Source organism: Diceros bicornis, chromosome 8 (assembly GCF_020826845.1).
Source record: "Diceros bicornis minor isolate mBicDic1 chromosome 8, mDicBic1.mat.cur, whole genome shotgun sequence".
Classification (NCBI taxonomy): Eukaryota; Metazoa; Chordata; class Mammalia; order Perissodactyla; family Rhinocerotidae; genus Diceros; species Diceros bicornis.
Window position 1 is genome coordinate 1609613 of NC_080747.1, and position 20555 is coordinate 1630167.

The window sequence follows — 20555 nt, forward strand, 5'->3', positions numbered from 1 at the left end:
GAGGCAGAGGCCATGCCTGGGACATTCTGGGGATGCTGAGGAGAGGGCCAAGGAGGGTTTCTGAGAGTCCATCCCTGAGAGCCAGTAGCTGCTGTGCAGAAAGGGCACAGGCACAAGGAGGTGGGCTGAGGTCACCCGGACCAGGGCACCTGGCTGAGGACACTCGGCCAACATGGAGCACCCTAGGGGCCAAGCTGTCCTCATGAGGCAGTGCCCCAGCCCCAGGGCCAGGGGCAAAGTCTGAATGCTGGCAGCAAGAGCTCCTGGTTGGCAAACAGGCTGGGAGAGCAGGGTAGGAAAGAGGGGACTTGCACCTCGACCTCCACCTTCATCCAACTCCAGGTCTGACTATCCAGGGAGGCAGCTGTGACTGTGGGGTTCAGCAGTGGCTAGCCAGCAGGTGGGGGGAGGACTGTCGTCTGTCATGCCTCCCAGAAAGCAGAGGCTATGGGCAGGGTGGTGACGGCCACTGACGCCACCAGTGGGCTCAGGCTCCCTACAGAGGCTGAGGGGAGGAGAGCCAAACACGGAGATGGAAAGAACTGGAAGCCAGAGGGGTGAGGTATAAAAATCTGTATTTATATTACAAAGACAGAATGGTACAGCACAGTCCCTCCCAGTGAACAGGCGGGTGGGTGGCCCATCTCTCTCCAGCGAGGATCTTGTAATGCGCCTACCTGGCCAGCACCAGGCCCTCTGGGCAGCCCCAGGCTCTGGCACGGAACCTGCCCTACTGCCCTAGATGTGGCCAGGGGTCAGAGTCCTGTGTGCAGGGCAGTGGGGAGGGGGCCCCAGGTTAGCTGGCCTAGAGAAGGGCAGGGATGAGGGAGTGGGGGAAGCCTGCCCCACCAGACAGATGGGGATTGTCTGGGGCAGACAGGAGGGCCGTGGCTGGGCATCCATCTAGGAAGGCAGGCTTGGGCACCATGCCTCCAAGACCCCATCTGCAGAGGTGGGCCCAAGGCTCCAAGGAGGGGAAGCCGTCCTGCAACCTCCCTAGCCAGCTGTGCCTGCACCGGGGTGGTGGTGGCCTGGCGTGTGGGGAGCTGCCTCCTAGTCAGGGTGGTGACCCAAACCTGAGCCTGGGGTTCCAGGATCTCTGCCACCGAGTGCCACAGTGGCCCACATGGGTGTGGGAGGGCACACAGAGAGGGTACAGGCACCGCAGTGGCCCTGTCCTGGTCCCATTTGCTTTCTACAGACCCAATAACGCTCAGGTATGCTCTTAACAATCCAACGTGGCCTCAGCAGGGCCCCATCCGGGTCCCTGTGGCTACCAGCAATGGCCAACCTGTGTAAATGGCAGGGAGCCAGAGGGAGGGGGGATGGATGTGAAGTCCTAGCACCAAAACCCGGCCCCCAAGGACCACCCCTCGCATGTCTTGCTGGTGGCAAGGAGGGGCAGCTGGGACCGTAGCAAGTCTGGGTGGCCAGGGAGGCCAACTCCCTGGCCCACCCGGGAACCACGGCCTGAAAAGCTACAGGCTGAGCTGCCAGGAAGGTTGGCCAAGGGCCACAGCTGATCACCTGGGTAGGATTCTACTGGCCAGAGGTGGGAGTAGAAACTCCTCCAGGTGTTGGGGGGTGAGGCGGGGAGTTGATGCTTTAAGAATTCAGCACACAGGCCATCCCAGGGGCCTAGCACTGTCTTCTGAAGCAGGCTCTTAAACGCAGGCCTTCCTGCCCTGCTCAGCTGGTATGGGGGTGCTGGCAAGGAACGCTGAGTGGACATGCTCAGGCTGACAGAAGAAGCCCCTGCTGGGCACTCCAGACCCCAGTGGAGCTGGAATGAGATGCCAACAGAACAGTTTTCCTTGCAACCACCAGCAAGCCGTTTGGACAGTCTCCCCAACTCCATGCACTGTCTCCCCACAACCCTGCTCTTCATCTACCATCCTGAGCCCCGTAGGGCAGGTTCTGTGCCAGAGCTTTTCCAGGGACCCCTTTCTGCCTCAGTAGGCCACCCACCCTGGGGTGTCTGTTGGCGTGACCAAAGATAAACACAAATTTTTGCCCACGATCTAGAAATTGGTTACAATGCACCGGAGAGGGAAGCAGTCAATGCTGTGGGTCGGCCCCACAGCCCGCTGCCCAGATATTGCTGTGTGGTCCCCAGGGACAAGGACTTTGGGGACGAAAGGCCAAAAGAAGCCTCCTAGTGCTCAGGCCTGACCACCCAGGGTGAACAGCTGTCTTCATGAGCTGCCACTGTCTGAAATCCAGAGCCCTCACCCCAGGCTTGGGGGTGGGGAGGGTTCAAGCTGGGTACAGGGGAGAACCTATTTCCCTGGTTAGCAGGCCACCGACTAGAAGGCCAGGCTGAACAGGGTCCCTGCCAGTCACTAGGGAGAACAACACTGGGGGGCCAGATCGCGGCCCCTCTTGCCAGGTGACCAGAAAGCAGCCGCGCTGCCCGCACAGCCCCTGACCTGGCCTGGCAGTCTCTCACTCCCTGGGAGCTGTGGCTGCTGAGGGGCTGCCCCATGGAGAAGGGGCGAGGAGGGCACCTGCTGGGCAGGCCAGGGGCGTCCCGTGAGCCACAAGGGAGATGCTGGTGGTGGTGGTCGGGGTGGGGCCAGACAAGGGACACAAGGCACACTTGGACGACGGTGACAGACAGATGAGTCCCTGAGACGCTGGGTTGCTCCCACCCCTCAGCAAACAAGGACGCAACAATGGCTAGGAAAATAGAGTACAAAAATCTCCTACAGGAAATAGAGGTGGCACATGCTGATGTCACTTAGCCGGGAGTCTTGAGAGACTTTTTTCTCTTTTTAAAGATGCTTCTCTTTTGTTTTTTGGGAAAAGCCTCTCTCCCGGGAGCCCTGTTTTGGGCTGCTAGGCAGTGCAGCAATTTTTTTTGCTTTTTTAAAAAAGAGAGATAAGAAAGCCCCCTGAGGACCCAGTGGCTTCAACTGGCTGGCCCCCAGCACACCTCAGCCCTGCTGGGAGGAGAAGCCCCCTGCCCTGTGCAGACTGGGCAGGTAAGCTGAGGGAGGAGCCAGGCACAGGCCAGGGGCCAGCATTGGCCCAGGTGACCCATGATGGCCAATCTCCCCAGGACATGTGCCCTCTGGGGGATCCTGGGATCTCTGGGTCTGGTGACCATGTGTGTCTGTGTGCATGTGTGTGCAGGCGAGCGTGTGTGCAGACAGGCGTGTGTGCAGATGGGCGTGTGTGCCTAGGCGCATGCGTGTGTACATCTGAGGGACCTAACAGAGCAGAAGCCGCCCAGCTCAGAGTGGGGTGGCCAGGCCTGCCCCCCGGGGCCCAGCCTTGGCTCCTGAAACCAGTGGGGTACAAAGGCCCCTCTCCACCCACCTGTCCCAGGGTGCTCACCCGAGTCCCGCCCTTCATAGATCCCTCTGTCCATGCCTCAGGAGCCTACGTGGACCGACAGATAGATGGACAGACGGATGGACGGAGAGCCACGCCTTCCTTCCTTCCTCGGTCCCGGAATCCAGGGTTGGGGTCTGAGCTCCCTGCAGTGGTCATTAAGCCCCTCACACGGCGCCCGCCGAGGTTTGCAGCAATGATATTTAATACTTCTGGAATGATTAGGAATCTGAGAACAGACCGTGGGCGGCTACGCTGGGCTCCGGGACGTGAGAGCTGGGCCCCGCCTCCCTGCAGGGGTCCCTGTCCAGCTGTGAGGGGCGGGCGGCATGGAGGGCCCTGACCGGCAGGCAGGTGGAGGCGGGCAGCCCAGGTGGCAGCTGGAGCTTCCAGAATGGCACAGCAGTGGGCCTGTGCAGAGGCTTGCAAGGACTGGAGGGCTGACACACTTGGCTGGGCGGGTAGGCAGGCGGGCCAAGAAGCAGAGAGCACCGGACCTACGAGAGGCTGGGGCGCCCAGGCCGCCGGCAGAGGGGCCCATAGCTGCCATCGCTGCAGCCGCCACTCTGCAGACTGTACTGGTCGTCCACGTCACTGCTGCTGCCAACACTGTCCAGCTCGCCAGGGCCAAACTCCATGCCCTCTACGTCCACTTCTGGGGAGAACACAGGAGATGGAGTCAAACATTGTGAGGGTGCCAGCCGGGGCTCCCTTCAAAGTCGGGGCCTGTCGCTGCCTACTGTGGAGGGAGCAGAGGCTCCAGGGGTGGGGTCCGGGGAAAGACAGGGCTCCCAGTCTGCAGATCTGTTAAGAACACAGCCCCTGAAGCACACTGCCAGGCCCAAGCCAGGCTCCGGCCCTCACGAGGGCAGATCACCTAGCCTCTGTGCCTCACCCTCTTTGTCCCATCACTTCTGCCACTATACACAGGGTGCTCGGACAGTGCCAGGGACACACCATCACAGGGGCATCTGCTGCCCACTGCTGTCATCCCCACCCCTCCCCCAGGCTGCCTCCCTGGCCAGCCCCACCCTCCCAGCTTCCCACCTCCGGGCTGCATTAAGTATGTGCCCAAAGGACTCATGAGGGCTGCCCCCACATCCCCACCTTGCTCCGAGTCGTCTGTGGAAACCGCAGAGCCTGTGCTGTCCGTGCGCACGCGCTCCAGGCTCTGCAGCGACAGCTGCTCCAGCCGCCGCTTCAGGAAGCGGTGCTCCCGCTGCAGCTGCTCCTTGATGCTCAGTGCCCGGCGGTCCTGCTCCTCCAGTTTCTGGGGGTGGGGGGAGCTGTGAGCCTGGGGGGCACACCCTCCCCCACACAGGGTCCAGGTACTGGGGCACAGAGGTCTGGGCAGGGCAGCTTTCCCATCCCCCATGCGGCATGAGCCCAAAAGTCGGATGTACCCCCTTCTCACTCCCAACAGGTGGTCATACTGGTGCCACCTCCCAGCCCTGTGCTCTGCGTCTGCTGACCAGCTCCAAAAGGCTCAGTCACCAGCCAGCTTGACCAAGCCAAGTCACGTGTGGGCCTGAAGCCCCAGGACAGTGCCACCCCACCCTGGGCTGGTGCCTCCTCCTGGAGGACAGCGCTACCCACAGGGGCTCTTCCCTGCACACTCCGGCCCCACCCAGTCTGTGCCTGCAGCACCTCACCCTGCCCCTCACCTTGTGCACACCTTCCCGTGTGCTGAGATGCTGCCTGCTCTGTGAGGGCCCCAGGGCACAGCGTGTGCATCTCTTAAAGCTCCTGCCACCCTGCCTGGGGTGCCAACGCCTGTGCAGGCTCAGGGGGCCCTGCAAGGAGCCCATGAAGGGACTGAGACCTGCCCTGGTTGGCCCAAGTATCCCAAGACCCAAAAACTAGCAGGTCTCAGTCTCAAGGCCTTGGGGGCCTGCCCTGGGCAACATCTCACTCAGCCCACAACCCACTGTGAGCCCCCAGAGACCGACCCCCACCCTCCGCCCCAGAAGCTCCCCCAACCACTAGGCCTCTTACTTGCCATCAGCCTCATAACAATGGCATTGAAGGAACCCCCTCCCCTCCTGGCCCCACATCTCCTCCAAGCTGCTGCCTCTCAGAGCCCAGGGCCCCAGAGGGTGATCTGTCACCCCCCTCCACCTCCCCCAGCCTGGCACCACCACCTCCCACTCTCACCACCAACCAACAAAACACAACACGTACCCGTGTCCTCCTCAACCCTCAGCAGCTCAGTGCTACACACCCTCAACCACCGGAGAGCCTAGGCCCCCGATGTACACCTGCTGGGCAGCTCCCCACCCCACCCTTGGGCCCTCTGGTCACTCCCCCAGGGCACACAGGGACAGGCTGGGGTCAGCCAAGGGAGCTGGCCAGGGCGGTGGTGGGGCACATGGCCCTGCTCACCTTGATGTGCATCTTGGCGCGCTTCAGGAGACTCAGCGTGGTGTGGCGGGTGCTGTCGGGGCCCAAGGGCACCAGCTGCTTGAGCTGCTCCAGGTAGAGCCTGAGTTTGGCTCGTCTGAAAGAGCCAGAAACAGAACCGTCAGGAAGGCAGTACAGCCCACAGGAGCAACAGCAGTGGCAACAGAGCAGGAAGAGAGGTCTGGGGGAGGGCGGGAGGCAGCCAGCTGGACTCCTGCACAGACCTGCTGAGGGTCCCTCTCTGGCGCTCCCTTCCCAGCCTGGCTGGCAGCTCCCCCGGCCCCTCGAGCAGCCTGGCACCCACAGCCCTCCAGATGCCCCAGCAGAAGAGGAGGACCTGTGGCCGAGGCCTGTGTGGTCAGCCAGCTCACCATGGCCCCTCAGAGCCTCAGAGTGCCATGGCCAGGGACTGCGTAACAGCCCCAGCTCACCCTGCTGTCACCACCCACCACAGTGGACTCCAGGAGGCCAGGGGGAGGGGGGACAACCTGGAGGAGGTAGGGGAGTTGGGGAGACACAGGGCACTGGTCAGGCTGCTCCCAGAGATCCAGGGGCCTCAGACAACATTTACATCCCCCACCTCACCAAGTGCAGGGTGCTCTCTGGTCACTCTCGTCACCATAGAAACATGAGTCCATCCAGGCCAAGGAGGCCGAGGACTAGCCCCTCTCACCCCTGCTTCATTCCAGATCTTGTCCCTGTGTCCATGCAGATGAACGCTGTTTTTTCACAAAACTAGAGCTATAAGACTCAGCAGCATTTGTTCACCTAGGGGGCCTCACGCGAGGGGCTTTGACCTGGATCTGCCCTTGCAAAAATGTTGCCCTTCCTGACTCATCTCATCTGGGGAGGGCAGACTGGCGGAGATCACGGGGCGGGGCTAAAGTTCACCCCCAAAGCATGCTCTGGCCACCGTGATGGCCTGGGGTCTCCGCCACGTCCACGTGATCCACGTGCCTCAGCATCCGAGGCCGCCAGAGCCCCTGCAGGTTGCCATGGTTGTTTCTGAACCCCGATGCTCTGCTTAGGCTAAGCTCTTAAGAGAGGAACTGCAAGGACAAGTGGTAAGAGGTTTTCTTTGAGGCTTCTGACAACCTGCTGCCTGACTGCCCTGCCATTGCCAACGCCAGCACATGCTCCTCTCCCCAGCTGGTGCCACACTGCTGTCCCACCTTTTCATCTCCGTTCCCTATGTCCCGAAGCCTCAGCAAGTCCACAGTCTCACTTAGCCCTTAGAGACCCTGGGAGGAAAGTGAGCAGGGACAGCCATTCTCTTTGGACCGAGGGGGCACCCAAAGCCCAGGTAGGGAAGGGACAGCTGGGTGTGAGGCAGGAGCCTGTCTGCAGAGCGGCGATAACAGCCCCACCCTGCAGAAGGAGGGCTGACTGCGCTGCAACCTGTGGCCCTAGTCTCTCCCTCATATCCACACAGCACCCCGATGACAAAGCACCTCCTCAATGGGCACCCCAGCCCATGGCACTCTGGGGCCTAGAAGTTCTCCAGGTAAAGCCAAGTTAGACCTTAGGAAGAACTTCCAGGACATGGGACAAAGGCTGTGCTTGGCCACAAGGCCACGCAGAGCTGGGGCCTGAACAGCCTGGGCATTGGGGACCTGTGTATGAGCAGGCTCCAGCCTCTGCCTCAATGTGGAGGATCTTCAGAGATGAGCCCCCACCCCCACATGGACCCAGGGCTGGGGAAGGGGGCACACCAGTGGGTTCTGAAACTCACACTTCTGGATCCCAGGCCCCTGCTGCATGACCACTCAGAGCCCAGGGAACCTCAGCCTCCTCACCTCCCAGGGGCGAGCACTCTGGCTGCCCCACTGAGAATAGGGCCAGGAACCATGGGGCAGGAGGTGCAGAGCGCACCAATGAATGGCACTCTGTGCTCAAGGAGGGGCCCACTAATCAGAGACCCACCCCCTTCCACAATGGGGCCCACTGTGCTGCCACCAGCAGTAAGTGGGAAAGTGGGGTTCCCTTGTCCACTCACTCTATAGCAAATGGCAATTCTTACAGTCTACCGTTTAATTACATATGCAGTACGTGATCTTTGTGGAAAATTAGAAAATGCAAATCAACAGGAAGAAAAAAATAAATGAAAAGTACCCCCAAATTCCACCACCCAGAGACAACCGTATCATCACTTTAAGTGTATTACACGTTTTCACATCATGAGTGTTAAGTGAAAAAAATCAGCATACAGAACCACCTATGTGACAAGTGACCCAATATTGTTTAAAAAAATAAAAAACAGCAGACGCACACAAGAGACTCAACAAGACACAGTGAAGAGCAGGAAGCATGCGTCTCCAGGAGAGGCGGTTGGCAATGTTTATTTCTTTGGCTTTGTGCTTTTTTTTGGTATTTTCCAGGTTTTCTATGCTAAAAAAACCACATATTACTTTTACAATCAGAAAAAGACACATTTGTACAAGAAAGAAAAAACATAGCTAAAAGACAAATAACAGTAAAAATATCTGCAATACATATAAAAGACAAACGGTTATTATTCATGACATTTTGAGCTCATACACATCAAAAAAAAAAAAGAGGAATATCTTAATGTGAAAACGAGTCAAGGACACAAACAGGCAAGCTGCAGAACACAGACAGCTCTTCCAACACAGAACCGACTCCAACTCACGTCACCCGGCAGCGGAAACTCGCCGGGAGAGACTAATTTGGGCTGAAATGAAAGGAGTGCCGGCCGGCCCTCAGGCTGGCCAGTGCGCAGCAGCTCGTGCTTCATCGGTAGGAGAGCAAACAGGACGGCAGTTCTGAAGCCATGGCAGCGACTCAAACCCTTGACCAGCATTTCTACTTCTAGGATTTTCGTCACACAAAAACACCCCCCAGGGATGCAGAGACCACGTTTACCAACATTCACTGCAGCACCATCTGTGTTAACCAGAGGGCCGCGCTAAGAACCCTGCAGAACAGCTGCGTGTCCTACGTGGGCACCTGGATGAGGAGGCAGAGAGCGCAGGGACACAGGAGGACAGTGCTCACGTGGTGTCAGGTGAAAGGTCAAGGTAGGAAACAGCGGACACCAAGGTCCCCTTTGTATCCAAGTTAGTCTCCATGTGGAGACGGAGGAGGATGCAGGTGAGGCCTCCCAGCTGCCTAGGATGGCTGTCTCTGGGGTGGGGCACAGGAGTGGTCCACGAGCATCTGTGACGTACACGAACAGACTGCCAGGCCACCGGACTATACCCAGGCAATGTTTAACTCTGGACAGCATGCCACCCAACCCAGGAGGGTGCTCAGACAGGACTGCAGGCTGCTAGGGCCTGGGCAAGTCCTTGCCCTTCTGAGCCTGCGTCTCTCCCCTGTGGGGAGTGGGCATCCCCACAACCTCCCTGGAGCTGGGGGGGGGGGTGCCAAGGCCCTGCAGCCCGGGGCGGCACTGGGCTCTCACTAAGCCCTTTTCTGAAGCTGCGGCAGTGCCCCAGGCCCTCCGCCAGTGCCTCGCGGCTGTCCCCAGCACTCCTGGGAACTTTGAAAACCCACCACTTCCCGAAGGAACTCGGTGTGGATTCAGGAGGCAGAACTGGCCTCTGGGAATCACTGCATTAGTGTTAACAGCAGTCCCGTCTTGAGCAGCTGGCTGTAGCGTGGCCCTTGACACGGGCCCTGCTCCTCAGAGAAGGACCCAGAGCTCCTGCTGGGTCCCCCAGCGCTTGAGGGAACAGTGGTTCCCTCAGCGGTGGGACGAGAAGCATAGCCCCATGCTCTCCTTCTGCTCACTTGCATCTTCTAGTCATTGCGGGGTTTATAAAGGCCGCGTGGGGCTGCGTCAGGCAGATGGGGCCAGCCCCGCACCGGGAGGACTGACCTGTTGGGGTAGCTGCACTGCAGCTACCCCTCCCCTGCAGGGAGGGATCCACCCAGGGCAGGACAACCATCCCCATGCTGGGGAGAGGTGGGCAGGGGCCCCACTGAGAGCACTGGGCTGGCCTTTGGGATGGTCCCTGCCACTCCCCCAACACATGCAAAAGCTAAAGCCTGGAGCTGGGCAAGGGGATCATTCTGCCAAGGAACACGTGGCCTACATGATCCCCAGGCCCCTGGCGTCAGTAGCTGAGCACTGGCCTTAGCAGACCCGCTGGAGCTGCTGTCTGCGGAGGGAGGAAGGGGAGGAAGAAGAGGGCTGGCTCAGAGCATAGGCAAGGGGAAGCCCCGCAGGCCGAACGTGGGCACACTTCCAGCAAAGGCAATGTCCAAGGCGTGCCTCCCTGGGGGCTGGCCGGGTGACCCAGCCAGGTGCTTCCTTCCTTCCTTGGGACAGCACACAGCCCTTCCTGTGGCCAGGGGCATCCGGCATCAGCATCAGGCAGTCACAGGTACAGCCATGACCGAGGTCCCCACCATACAGGTCCCTGTTCCGGGCCCGTGGGCTCCTCAGGGCTGCTTACACTTGCCAATCTGCCAGCCAGGAACAGAGTCCCTTGCCCTGGGCTTGGGGGGTGTGCACAGAGATCCCAGGCTGCCCACCCACTCTGCCTGTGTGTCTCAAAAGGGCCCATGAGGCCCAGTCTAAGGGTGGGCTCTGGGAGAAGGTTGCTGAAACCAAGACCAGGGTCAAAGGGTAGTTGCAGGGGTCAAAGGTCAGCCCTTGTCCTCCTCCTCAAACTGCTATGCCAGTGCTACCCACCCTCCGCCAATGTCATCCCTCTTCTGTCTGTCTGCATTGAGGGGCTGTTCTCCCAGGCACTGTCCCCAGGAAGCCATCCCCAGAACACCCCCACATGCCTGCCCAGGTTCCTGGGTCCAGGTCAAGGCAGGCCATCTCCTCTGGCCTGGGAGCAACCCCAGGGCCTGTCTGGCTCTCTGGGGCAAGCACTTGCCCCTCCCCCATGGCCTCTTGGGAACCCCTCAAACACACAGGACCAGTCCAGGAAGTGTGGCTTCTCCAGAGAACACGGCGTTCTGTCCCTGCCCAGCGCCCGCCCAGCAGAGGCCCGAATCTCAGGGGAGCGGAAGTTGGCGCTGCCGTGGGCATAGATGTGGTGGTGGGGTACAGAGAGAACTGGCCAAGCACCAAACTTCCCAGGGCAGGCCAGACCCCCACTCCCACACTCCAGCCCAAAAATGGAGGAAAGAACTGGCCCATTTCTCAGATGGGAGCAAAGGTCAGGAGAAAGCTACCACCCAGCATTCCTTGGGGGTGTCACCCTGGTCCTGGCATTGGGCTCCTGCCTTCAGGGCCTCTGTACCCACTCACAGCTTCCACCGGCCTTGCTGAGATCAGCTACAAGGGCACCCATCCGCAGGGGCAGAGCCTGCCTCATCCCCACTGCAGAGCAGGTCCCAGGTCACAGAACCCCTGAGGGCAGAGCAAGACCTGCAGCTAGGCCAGGGCCAGCCAGAGGCGGGACCCGGAGCTGACTGGGGCTGGAGGGGAGAGCCTCCTCAGGCCACCATGCTGCCCTTCTCACTTCTCACCACCGGCCCCCTGCTCCTCACAGGGGGACCCAGAGCAGACTCAGCCCTGCAGGCAGTGGGTGGGCCTGAAGTGGGCTCCCCTGGATCCTGCCCTAGGCCAGAGCTTCCCACCAGGCCCGCATGACCTGGGACTGGCTGCCCATCCCACTGCCCCACGGACAAGACTCTAGCTCCCTGGAAAGCAGGCCCCAGGGCACAGGAGGCCCCAGACCAAGAGGGCTGAACCTTTCTGGGTGGAGGTCAGCATCCTGAGGGCTAAAGAGCTGCTCCCAAAGAGGCTCAGATACCCCAAAGTAGATGGATTTCCTCATCCAGGGAGCTGGCCCTGATTGCTACACAGCACAAGGGACCCTGTCCCAAGTCCCTGACCCCTACTTGGCTCTAACCCCAGGCTGAGCTCCCAAGGACAGGACCTGGGCCCCCACCACTGCCTCCCAGCATGGAAGCCTGAGAGTAGGGCCCGGACTCTTCCTTCAAGACTGACCCTTCCCAAGACGAAGGCACGGCCTGGCAGCATGGTCAGCCATACCCAGGACACACGGGGGGATGGCCGCATCCTCTCAGCAGAAGGGTGGGTGGGACGTGTCAGGAAACTCACTCAGGGGACAGGGGGTGGTAGACAGGGGGTTGCTTACCTGTGCTTTTCTAGTTCATTGTGTGAAGACCTGTTTAGAGAGAGAAAGACAGAGCTCACTCTGCTGCCCAGCCACCAGAGCACAGGAACCAAGCTCTACTCAGGGACACTGCAGACCAGGATGGCCCAGGATGGGGAGGGCTGAGGCAGGTCAGCAGCTGCTGACCAAATGCTGAAGGGACCTTGCACCACGTGACAAGGACAGGAGACACAGAGGTGCAGCTGTGTCCAGGGGGGCCCAGGGCCGCCCAGCTCACCCAGTGAGGCACACTGAGGCACGTGAGGGCTCTGGCCAGCAAAAGGGTCCAAATCCCCTTCCAGAAGGGGTGGGCAAGGCCCAAGGAGCAGCAACAGCCAGTCCTGGGGCTGACCCACACTGTGCTCCCAAGGCAGCCTGGGCACTGAGCCCCACTCTGCTCCCTACTCTCCAAGGCCAGCGGTGTCCCTGGAGCCATGTAGGCTGGCACAAAGGGCCAAGTGCAGGTGAGCACAGAGGCCAGGACTTCAGGACACGGGCGGTCCTGTCCAGACATCACCAGCCAGAGCACCATCCCCACCCCGTCAGGCTTACACACGTGCATGATCACAGCCCATCATACCAATGGGGACACCCAGGGACAGAGTGGACCCAGCTCAGGAGGGATCAGGCCACAAGGGGGCCTCTGAGACGCAGATGCACCCTGGGCCAGTGGGCCGGGGGGAGACCAAGGCTGGCCTTTCCACTTCCCTTAGGCCATGGTCCGGCAGGACTGGCCGCTCTGGGCCTGAGCTTAGCCTCTCTGGGGGCAGTGGCCGCATCTGCTGCTCAAGTCCTGCCCATCTGACCCCTTCAGACAGGGGAACAAAGCCACGAGCACTGCAGCGAGCAGCACCAGTGTTTACCCTGAGGGACAGTGAGGCAGTGAGGCAAAGCTCCCAGGCCAGGCGGAGACCCCTCGGGCCAGCCAGGGCTCCCAGGCCTCCCAGGCTGCCTCACACATGAGCAGAGAGCCCAAGCCACCTCAGAGCACACCCAGATGGAGCCCTGTGCCCTCTACCTCTCACTCCTTCCTGGCACTTCTGCTGATCTCTGCCTGCCTGCCCTCACTCTCTCCTGCTCCAGGAACTCAGGACTAGATGTCTCCCGTCCCCACCCCTCAGGCCAGAGTGCGTGCCTATCCTGCTTGCCTCTGCCACCTGCCATGGCTCGTGGCTCCACCATAGCCAACTGGGACCCAAGGCCTCCCCTCCTCCCACTGGGGCAGCCAGCTCCCTGGGCCTCCCCGTGCAGCCTCAGGAGAGCCTCCAGCCCCACAGGTTCCAGGGACCTCGAGGGTTTGCTGGTCACATGGGCTGGGCAAGGAGCCTCAGAACCTCTGCCAGGGCTGGCTAAGGCCAGGAGGGGACACAGCCATCGGGCTTCTTGCTGGTCTGAACCTCAGCCTTGCGGTGTGGGTCTGTAGGTCTGCTCACTTGTGAAGAAAGTAAGGGTCAGTGAGTGCCCTTTAATACAGAGAAGCCCGCCCGCCCCCTCGCAGGCTGCGCTGGACCTCGTCCTGGAGGAAGAGGGACAGCCAGGGGACGGAGAGGGGCCCAGAGTCCCTCCTGGGACTCCTCCCAGGTCCAGATACCCGCAGGAACCTTGCGGGGAGATTCCTCACAGGTCCCAGGAGCACCCTGTCCCGGGCCATGCTTCACATGGTGGCCGGAGGAGAGGCGGAGAGGTGGGACAGCCCGCCTGGGGCTATACTAAGCGCGTTCCTGGCATCACCTCGCTTGGTCCTCACTTCAACCCCTCGACATCTGCCCACTTCCCTGTAGGACCTGATCCCCAGCAGGCTGGCTCCAGGCCCCTCCTGCTGAACCACTGCCCCTGAATAGTCCTTCCTAAAGGCCTGGCAACCAATGGGGCCGCTGTCCCCCCACAAACGTTGCCCTCCTGCCCCACTACCCACCCTGCACCCTGGCCCCAGCTGTGCTGGAACACAGAAGCCTTGCAGGTGTGGGGCTGCCCTGCCAAGTCAGAGCCCCGATCCTCCGGGCCAGGACAGCCTCGAGGAGCCATCCCTGTGAGCCCTGGAGTGCCTCAGGCACTGGGGGGGTCAGGTTCTGCCCAGAGGAACCAGCAGGGAGGTGCACCGGAGCCCGTGAGACCCTCTCGGTCCCTCCCGGCGCCCTCAAGGTCTCCATCCCAGTAGAATGCAGAAGGCCAGCACCCCACCTCAGAACAGGAGTCCCAGAGGCGAGAGGGTGGCCCCGGACAAGTAGTTCAATCTCTCTATGCCTCAGTTTCCTCAGCCCCAAAATGGAGATAAAAATAACATCTCCTTCATGGGCTTGGGTAAATATTAATCAGCATGTGCATGAAACACAGTACATAAGAAGCACCTGGAGAGCCCTAACTACAATTCTGGTGATAAGCATTGGGGACCCCCTACCATGCAAGTCCAAGGTCACGTCCCAGAGTTTTCCATGGGTAGCTGGGCACTGGGGACAGCAAGACCCAACAGGAGGGGCCTGGCTAGCTCACTGAGGAGGCCTGAGGCCGTGGTACCCCCCCCCCCCCACGCATGTCCTTTCCCAAACTGTCCCCAGCAGGGGACCAGGGGCTGGGACTCAGAGACATGTCCAGCCAGGGCAGATGGAGACTCAACCAATCCTTTGCCAGGCCCAGGGCGCCAGGACGTCACAGGAGATTGGTCCTTGTGCCAGCCTTTCTGTTTCCCAAGAACGGGCAGGCCACAGGAATGAGCCGCACCCTCTGCCAAGGGGCCCGGAAGCCCCCTGCAAGCACAGCTTCCAGCCTGGTGACATGGTCGGGGGCCAAAGTGGGCCCCTGGTCAGTGCCAGGTGTGCTGCAGTCCTCATGGCAGCCAGGAGAGTGGAACCCACGGAAGCCCTAGCTGAGGGTCCCCACTCCCCACCCAGGGAAGTGCATCCCAGCTGCAGGGCTTCTGCAGCCTGGGTACAAGGAGGGGGAGATTACTGGCACCAGGAGGGGCTGCTGCATGGCAGCCTGCCCCCTCTTCCGGCCCGCTTAAAAAGGGCCTCTTGTCCCAAAGAAGGTGACCCCTACACTTGTGGCTGGAGTTTCACTTGTGTCAAAAGGCTGGGCAGGAGTGGTGCGCACCACGGGAGGGCTGGGGGCCCAGGGCAGGGCCTCCATGAGCCTTCTTTGTCCAGGCGCCTGGCGGTGTGGGGACTCAGCCCAACAGCAGGCTCGGCCCTTGGAGACAGTCGGAGAGATGCGGCCCACCCACCCGCGGCGAGCAGAGGTCAGGGCTGACAGCCCCACGCTGCTCTGCACGGAGCCTCAGTTTCCCCGGATCTACGGGGCACCGGCCAGCGCCCACTGACAACTTTTTTCCTGCCCGGAGAAGTCGAGAACAACTTGCGGGCGGGGAGCGGCTGCGGGAGGAGACCCCGGGCGGCGGGCGCTGTACGCGTGGCACTGTTTACGCGAGAGGCCGAGGAGGCGCGGCCGCGGGAAGATGGCGACGGCGCGGGCGGGGCCGGCCGGGCGGGGTTGCGGCCGCGGCCCGGCGCGCCTCCTCCTCCAGGCTGGCCGCCGGGGCGCGCGGCGGTGGCCGGGCTGCGGGACGGGGGTCGGGGCCGGGGGAGGGCGCTCCCGAGGGGTGAGCCCGGGCCCCGGACCGGCGGTGGGGTGGGGGACGGCTGCGCGGGGGGCGGTACCTGTTGTTCGGGGCCTTGCGCAGCAGGCCGGCCGCCTTTGTTTTCTTCCTGGCGAAGTCGCCGTCGAAGGGCAGCACCGAGGCGTAGCCGTGCTCGGCCTCTGCGGACAGACGGCGCGGTCAGCAGGCCCCCGCCCTGGCCCCGGCCCCGCCGCCGCCCGCCAGCCCGCGGCCCGGCGCACAAAGGGGCGCGGGCGCTACCTCGGTCCCTGCGCTCCAGGTACTCGGCCGCCTCCAGCAGGATCAGCAGGGAATTCAGCTCCATCCTCCCGCCCGCCCGCGCCCGCCCACGCGCTCCGGGACGGCGGCGGCCGCTGCCCGGCCCCCTCCGGCCGGCTCCGCTCGCCGCCCGCCCCGCGCACCCGGCGGCCACTTCCCCGACTCCCGCGGACTCGCTGAGCGCTGGGCCGCCACCCTCCGCCTCGGGCCCTCAAATTGACACATAAGGGCGAGCGGCGGCCGGCGCAGCCAATGGGGGCCGGCGTTGCGGCTCCGGGGGCGGGCGCTGGGGCGGACCCGGGCCAATGGGAGCCGGCCGAACGCCTCGGGCCTGGCCGAGAATGTTGACAGATGCTAAGCTCGGTTCCGATAGGCCGCCGCTGTAGTAACAATTTAGAAGCCCAAGCTTAGCAACAGCACGTGGTGGCCCGGCCCCCGCGCGCGCTGACTGGCGGCCGGCGTGCATGTTAAGTAGGCGCCGGGCGCCGATTGGCCCAGAACGGTCTATGTAAAATAGGGCCTGCGGACCAATGGCCGGCAGCGGGGCGCGCGGCCAATGAGGGCGCAGCGGCTGGACGCGTTGCCGAGAGGAAGCGAGCGCGGGGGCACTGCCCGTCGCCCTCGCCGGGGCCGGTTAGGGCGCGGGGAGCGTCTCGTGCGCCCCGCGGTTTGCCGGGGCTACACAGTGTGCGCAGGAACCTGTGGCCCCCGGTCCCTATGCAACACTGGCTCCGCGGGAACACCGGGCCTCGCGGTTTCCTCGGGGTCTCGCGTGGGGCTGCAAAACGACACCCTCCCTGCCGGACCTACAGTGACCCCAGGAAAGGCCGGGGCTTGGAGGAGGGGGCTGGACGGTCTGAGCCTAAGAACCAGGTCTCCTTGAGGATCTCAATGAGAAAACAGGCCCAGAGAGGGAGGGGTCCCTCAGAGCTGCGGTGGACCCCAGGGCCGAAGGAGGAGCCCTCGGCCTAGAGAAGGGGGTCAAAGGTCTGTCGCCACGGTCGGGAGGGGCTCCCATGAGTTGGGGGCTGCGTGCTCGTGTCTGGTCTGAAGGGTGGGACAGGCGCTGGCCAAGGAAGTGCTTTCTAGGGAAGGGAGTTGCCTCCGTGAGGGGGAGAGAGCTCCTCATCAAGCTGGCGGGTGGCCCTAGTGGAGCTCCTGAGGAGGGGACCAGCAGGCTGGAGAGTGTGGGAGATAGGGTGGCTGGACCCCCGACAGAAATTCTGAAGGGGGCGGGGGTCGCTGCTGCTGCCAACAAAACAGAACAAGAACTATAAAAACCTCAGCACTTTCAGTCCTAGGACCTATTGGAAGCTTTATATGTATTTCCTCGTGTGTTTCCGCATCCCCAATTTACAGAAAAGGAAACTGGGAATCCTGAGGTTTAGGGATTCACCAGGGTCTCCCGGAAATCCTAGCGGAATGATTAGTGCACCCATACACGCGACCCAGGGCTGGTGACACAGGACCGTGGAGACCAAGCCATCTCCTGGCCCAACATGACTTCTGTGATCTGAGCAACGGGTTTAGGAATATTCCTGCTCCTGCCCCACAGTCACCCCAGGGCCAGGGCAGAGCCTGTAACAAGAGCTGGGTGCTGTGGCCCTCCAGGTTAGTCTGGAAGGCTGCACAGAGCTGTGCAGGGTAAAAGCAGGCGCCCAGCTCTGAGGAGGGCCGGGTGCATTCTGGGCTATGGGAGGCAGGATCCCAGGCTCACCATCAGGGCATCAGCATTTTGCAGGGTTACTCCATCCCTGCTTACGTGAGGGGTGGACTGCTGACCCCAATCCTAAAGCCAGCCTACACCTTGCCTAGTGGGCACCTGCCAGATGCCCACCTTCCTTCCTGCCATGGGGCATGAGGTGCACTCTGTGCCACAGCAGGTGGTGCAGGTGCCCAGGTGTGACTGCGGGAGCCCCGAGCGTGCTGCCTACCAGCCTGAGATGAGATGGGCTGGTCCCCCACCCTACCTCCATCTACATCTACGGCATTTTGGGGACCCCTCCCCCAGCCACACCCAGATGCTCTGGTGCCCGCGGGTCTCCACACTGCCTGTGAGTGTGGTGGGCCGGGTCGACGGCGTGAGCGAGGGGCTGGCAGGAGGGCGGGGTCTGGCGCGGACACAGATAGGCGCCGCGTGGGCCGGATGGCGTGGGGGGTGGCGGGGAGAGGAGAGGAGAGAGGGAGCGGCAGGCGGGGTGGGGCGGGTACTCAAGCCGACCTTTTTCTGGGCCTGTTGGCGGGCAGGCAGGGGCAGAGCCCCCAGGGGAGATCCCGGAGGACGCTAAGCCATGAGTTAGGGGAGCTAGCGGGGAAGGCCGTAAGGGGGGTGGGTGTTGGTGTCTCTTGGGGCCAGCCAAGTCTGCACACCCACAGGCCTCACCATGCCACCCCAGGTGGGTGCATAGGCACTACAGTGGTCCTGGGGCCTGATGCCCCCTGGGTCTGGACTGGCTGGCCCAGAGCCTGAGGATGCTGGCACGGTGCCACCCCTAGACCCACTTCTGTAGGGCAGGTCTCTGGTGGGGCTGTATCACCTCCTCCAGGGAGCCTTCCCTGAGCCCAGGGTAGGCCAGCTGCCTCCTCATCTAGCCCCCTCTCCCACACCTGCCCAGCCCTTCCTGCCCCTTCTCCAGTGCAGGGACCCGTCGGAGCGGCAACCAGCAAGGTCCATGCCCAGGAGGGAAGAGGCAGACATCTCAGGCCTCCTCCCTCTGGGAGCCCAGGCAGCCTACCCTTATCTCCATGTAGAGCCCAAGAGGGGGCTGTGGACCTCCCCTGCCCCTACTCCTGAACCCTTTCCCACACACCTATGCCGCCTTGGGCCCTCCACCATGCATTCCTCCTGGACCAGCCCACATTCCCCTCGCTGCCCATCCTCCTGGATTGTTCTCCCTCACTGCCCTTTGAGGGAGCCCAGCCCACCCCAGAGCTCCCAGCTAGGGGCTCTGGGAAGAGGGGCAGGCGTGAATCTAGAAGGAACTTCCCAATTTGGGTGGAAGTACAGGTCTGCCTGGGCTTCGTGGGATTCCCCCCCATCCCCACCCCAGCTTCACTCCCCTAGCTACAAATGAGAATGGTAGGACCCACCTCATCTCTGGGGGCATTTGGAGTATGGCATGAGGATTTCTGGTCCCAAAGCTTGGGAAAGACTGGTTTATTCCCCACCCCCGGGATCATGTGAGAGTATTCAAGGCCCTAAGGAGACCTGAGGGAAAGAAACCTCTAGAAGACTGATTCCTGGTCTCCCCCACACTCACCAGGCCCTGGTTCCCTTTCTCTGGACCCAGGATCCCCATCACCGCCACATATACTGATTTGGGAACATGTCTCTGGCTCTCAGCACAGCATTAGGAAGCACCCCCACCCAGGTGGGAAGGTCTGAGAGGCCCTTCCTCCTCCAGAGCCTCCTTCTCACGCTTCCAGGATGACCGGCCCTGGCCCCACCTCCTCTCTTGTCTCCTCAGTCACTGGGGTGGACTCCCCGCTGCCACCCAGGTCCCCAGCCCAGCACTCTGGGCAGGAGGCTGAGACCAAGGGGCTGCCCTGCCCACTTGGGTCGGCTGGAATCCTCCCACAGCCTGCATCTCCTCAGACCCTGGGGGGGTGGCAGGTTTAGACAGCTCCCTGCAGGCAGGGTCTGGGTCTGGGGAGCCTAGGGACAGAGCCTGGCCGGGGGTCATCGGGCGCTGGAGAGCCCAGCATTGCAACCAGCCTCCTAGAAGTGTTGGCTCCCCTGCACCAAGATGGCTGGTGTGTCCAGGACCCGGGGAGATCCTGGGGGGCTTCTGTCACTGGGTCCCTCCCTCAAAGCTGCCCTAGATTCTAGTCTAGCCACAAGACCTTGGCCAAGTCACTTAATCTCTTAGCTGGTTTCCCCAGCTACAAAAGGAAATTTACAGTACCTGCCTCTGGGGTGGTTGTGGGGTACAATGAAGGATGCATGGAAAGCCCTGGGCAGCAGTGGGCTGGGCACAAAGGGATGCCCAGGAAGTGGCAGGAATATTAATCCTTGGCCCTACACACAGGGAAATGGGGCAGGGCCTGCCCAGTCACGATCAAACCTAGGGTGCCGTGGTAGCTGCCCAAGGTAGCCAGCCACGGGCACCAGGCCAGGCCTCGGAGCATTTGGGGGCCTTCAAAGTTTACCAGTCAGGAAAAAATTACCTCCAGAACACAGTAACAAGACAGCAAAACCAAGATGCATGAAGATGTAATTAAATGTCTGCATAACCTAACATAATGTCAATGTTATTTTTAAATTTAAAATAAGAAAACGGGGCCAGACCCGTGGCTTAGCAGTTAAGTGCGCGCGCTCTGCTACTGGCAGCCCAGGGTTCGCCAGTAAGGGAAAAAAAAGAGGAGGATTGGCAATAGATGTTAGCTCAGGGCCAGTCTTCCTCAGAAAAAAAAAAAAAAAGAGGAGGGTTGACATGGATGTTAGCTCAGGGCTGATCTTAAAAAAAAATAATAAGAAAACAGTTCATTATATTTGTGAACAATTTGTAGGACAGATTTTTTTTCTCACTTTACAAAATTTTCCCACTATACTCAATGACCCCTGGAAAATGCAGATAATTGTAAATTAAATGAATTTCTTATAGCCAGAAATGTCCAAAAGCAAAACAATTAAATTTTCTTTTAAAAATTTTTTACAGGACAAAAAGTTATGAATGAGGGGTGTGGTGCAGATTCATGCATTTGCTGTGCTGTCACATGTGGCCTCCAAAGCCAGAGGGCAGGACCTCTGACAGCTCAGGGCCAGGGCCCTCCTCCATTCCCAGGGGCCAGGCCCAGGCTCAGGTGGGCAGGCCAGGGGACCCAGCTTGGCCCTGCTGCTGCTC

General features: G+C 61.3%; 1 protein-coding gene across 1 annotated transcript; it reads right to left on the reverse strand.

Moving 5' to 3' along the window:
- Positions 1-558: 558 nt before the first annotated feature.
- MXD4 (MAX dimerization protein 4) lies at positions 559-15800 on the reverse strand. The gene is made up of 6 exons (XM_058546574.1): positions 15694-15800; positions 15494-15593; positions 11823-11852; positions 5719-5833; positions 4444-4606; positions 559-3991 (listed from the first exon to the last, which is right to left on the reverse strand). The coding sequence occupies exons 1-6, from the start codon at positions 15755-15757 to the stop codon at positions 3834-3836; spliced, it is 630 nt and encodes a 209-aa protein (XP_058402557.1). The 5' UTR covers positions 15758-15800; the 3' UTR covers positions 559-3833.
- Between the last annotated feature and the right edge of the window lie 4755 nt (positions 15801-20555).